The sequence below is a fragment of the Eurypyga helias genome, unplaced genomic scaffold (assembly GCF_000690775.1).
Source record: "Eurypyga helias isolate BGI_N326 unplaced genomic scaffold, ASM69077v1 scaffold26219, whole genome shotgun sequence".
Taxonomy (NCBI): Eukaryota; Metazoa; Chordata; class Aves; order Eurypygiformes; family Eurypygidae; genus Eurypyga; species Eurypyga helias.
This window is the reverse complement of record NW_010270489.1, coordinates 1-2,084: the sequence shown is the minus strand read 5'-3', so window position 1 is coordinate 2,084 and position 2,084 is coordinate 1. Positions and strand designations below refer to the sequence as shown.

The following is a 2,084-nucleotide window of genomic DNA, read 5'->3' as shown; positions in this document are numbered from 1 at the left end:
CCCCCCTGCCATGGGCAGGGACACCTTCCATAGCCCAGGTTGCTCCAAGCCTCATCCAGACTTGGACACTTCCAGGGATGGGGCATCCACACCTTTTCCGGGCAACCTGTCCCAGTGCTCCCCACCCTCTGCGGGAAGAATTTCTTCCTGATATCCAAACTAAACCTTCCCGTTTTCTATTTGGATAGAAACACGCTTCCCCGGCCTCTTCTCTGCACTAAGCAGAAAAAGGATTTTCAAAACAACTGATGAAAGGATAATTTTTCAAAGAAAACTAACAGATCCACCAAAGTTGACCGAAACACCCCTTTTTTTTATCTCGGGCGGAGGTTGAGTAAAACGTGAGAAACTTGACCCGAAGTTTTCTTGACAGGCAATTAAAAAAATAAATCACTTTGACTCTACCTGCTTGCTCGTTAAGGTGGACTAAAGCACAAGGATATTGCTATCTAATGTAAAGATGGTTTTTTTAATTATTGAAAAATGTCTGAAATAAGCTCTTTTGGGTTGGGCACGCCTGACGTACTACGGAGTCAGCGGTTCGAAGCTGGAGAGCGTCTGTTCTAGTCGACGAGTTTGAGATGGTCCAACGAGGAGTAGAGCGGGCGGAGTAACTTGGTAGTTTATTGTAAATTTAATTTCTTTGTAAAATATGTTCCCCTTGACTTTTTTTTAGAGCATTCCCTCTGTGAACGTCAACTGTGCCAATATTGGGTTTGGTTTGGGTTAATTTAGATGATACGACTCGATGTTGAACGTACGCGGAACTTGGAGAGTCTTTTCCAAACTTTATACACCACCGATGTGAGCGTATAACAGCAGGTATCCTGGATTTCCGAGGCGATGGAACAGCGTGGAAAACCTGGATATTTTCCGTAGGGGTAAAAGGGAAGCTGATGGAATACCTATTCTCCTTAGTATTCCAAACAATACACTTCAGGGTCGTAGTAGAGGGGAATTCACTGTTACTACAGGCGCGCTACCGAGTAGTCGCCGAAGTTAAGACGAGGCAAAAAAATTAAAACTTCCTTTCTTTTTCTTGCTGTAACAGTCGTTGCTCAACCAAGCCTGTCGCTTCCTCAACCCGGTCCGTCGCCGAGCGCGGAGCGAGCTTCTCCCCTGCCTAAAGCGAAGCACAAGAGATGTTTGGTTTGCAGAAAGAAGGTTGGCCTTACCGGTACGAGAGCGCTCGGTTGATGTTTGAGTAGATTTATGTGATTAGTTACCTCTGAGTAGATTAAATTGGTGTGTTTGTAGCTTTTAAACCCACTTGTCGTTTCGAAACCCGTAAGGGTAACCCACGCCGTTCGACGCTTTAACGGAGCTGATATTTGGAAATATTCGTTTCACCTATTTTACTTCTTGGAGTAGACGAACGTAATCCCTCCGCCCCGATGAATTCCTTAATTTATAACTCGCTCCAGTCAGAAACTTCCTAACGGGGTTGGGGTTGTGTTTTTTTTTTTCCCCCTTTCACGTCGCCCAGGATTTGACTGCCGCTGCGGCAACTTCTTTTGCGGACTTCACCGTTATTCCGACGAGCACGGCTGCCCCTACGATTACAAAGCGGAAGCGGCGGCAAAAATCAGGAAAGAGAATCCCGTTGTGGTGGCGGAAAAACTCCAGAGAATATAAAGTAGCGGGAAAAGATTTGATTTTTAGTTGGTTTGTTGTATTAGACCCTAAGGAAAGGGTTGAAGAGCGGATGCACGGCCGTTCGCTTTTGTTCGGCGACGTTTTCGTTTTAGCCTCGTCTTTATGAATATTTCCGGATGTTTGGGTGTTTATTCCGGGGAAAACGGCACCGCGAACGGCACTTGGAAAGGGATGCGCCATCGGAACGTGCTCGGGAGATGGGAAATTCCGCGGGAAGGCATGTGCACGGAGGGCAGGCTCGAGTTCTTGTGGCCAACGGAGAAACGAGCAGGTGGGAAACGACCTTTAAGTTTCGCCGAGTCCAACCGTCAACCTAACGCCGCTGGTACAAACACTCGACGCCGTCCCGGAACGCTCAGCCGCGACCCCCAGCGTCCTCACGCGCCGTGGGGTGGCACCTCAGGGTGAGCCACTCCTCAACCGTCCCC

General features: G+C 48.0%; 1 protein-coding gene across 1 annotated transcript in view; it reads left to right on the top strand.

Moving 5' to 3' along the window:
* The window catches only part of LOC104514720 (AN1-type zinc finger protein 5-like), a 4,198-nt gene extending 2,563 nt beyond the window's left edge, over window positions 1-1,635 (top strand). The window contains exons 4-5 of the mRNA XM_010158471.1: window positions 1,052-1,177; window positions 1,487-1,635. Of these exons, the coding sequence (XP_010156773.1) occupies window positions 1,052-1,177; window positions 1,487-1,635 (275 nt within the window). The remainder of the gene's footprint in view (window positions 1-1,051; window positions 1,178-1,486) is intronic.
* The last annotated feature ends 449 nt before the right edge of the window (window positions 1,636-2,084 follow it).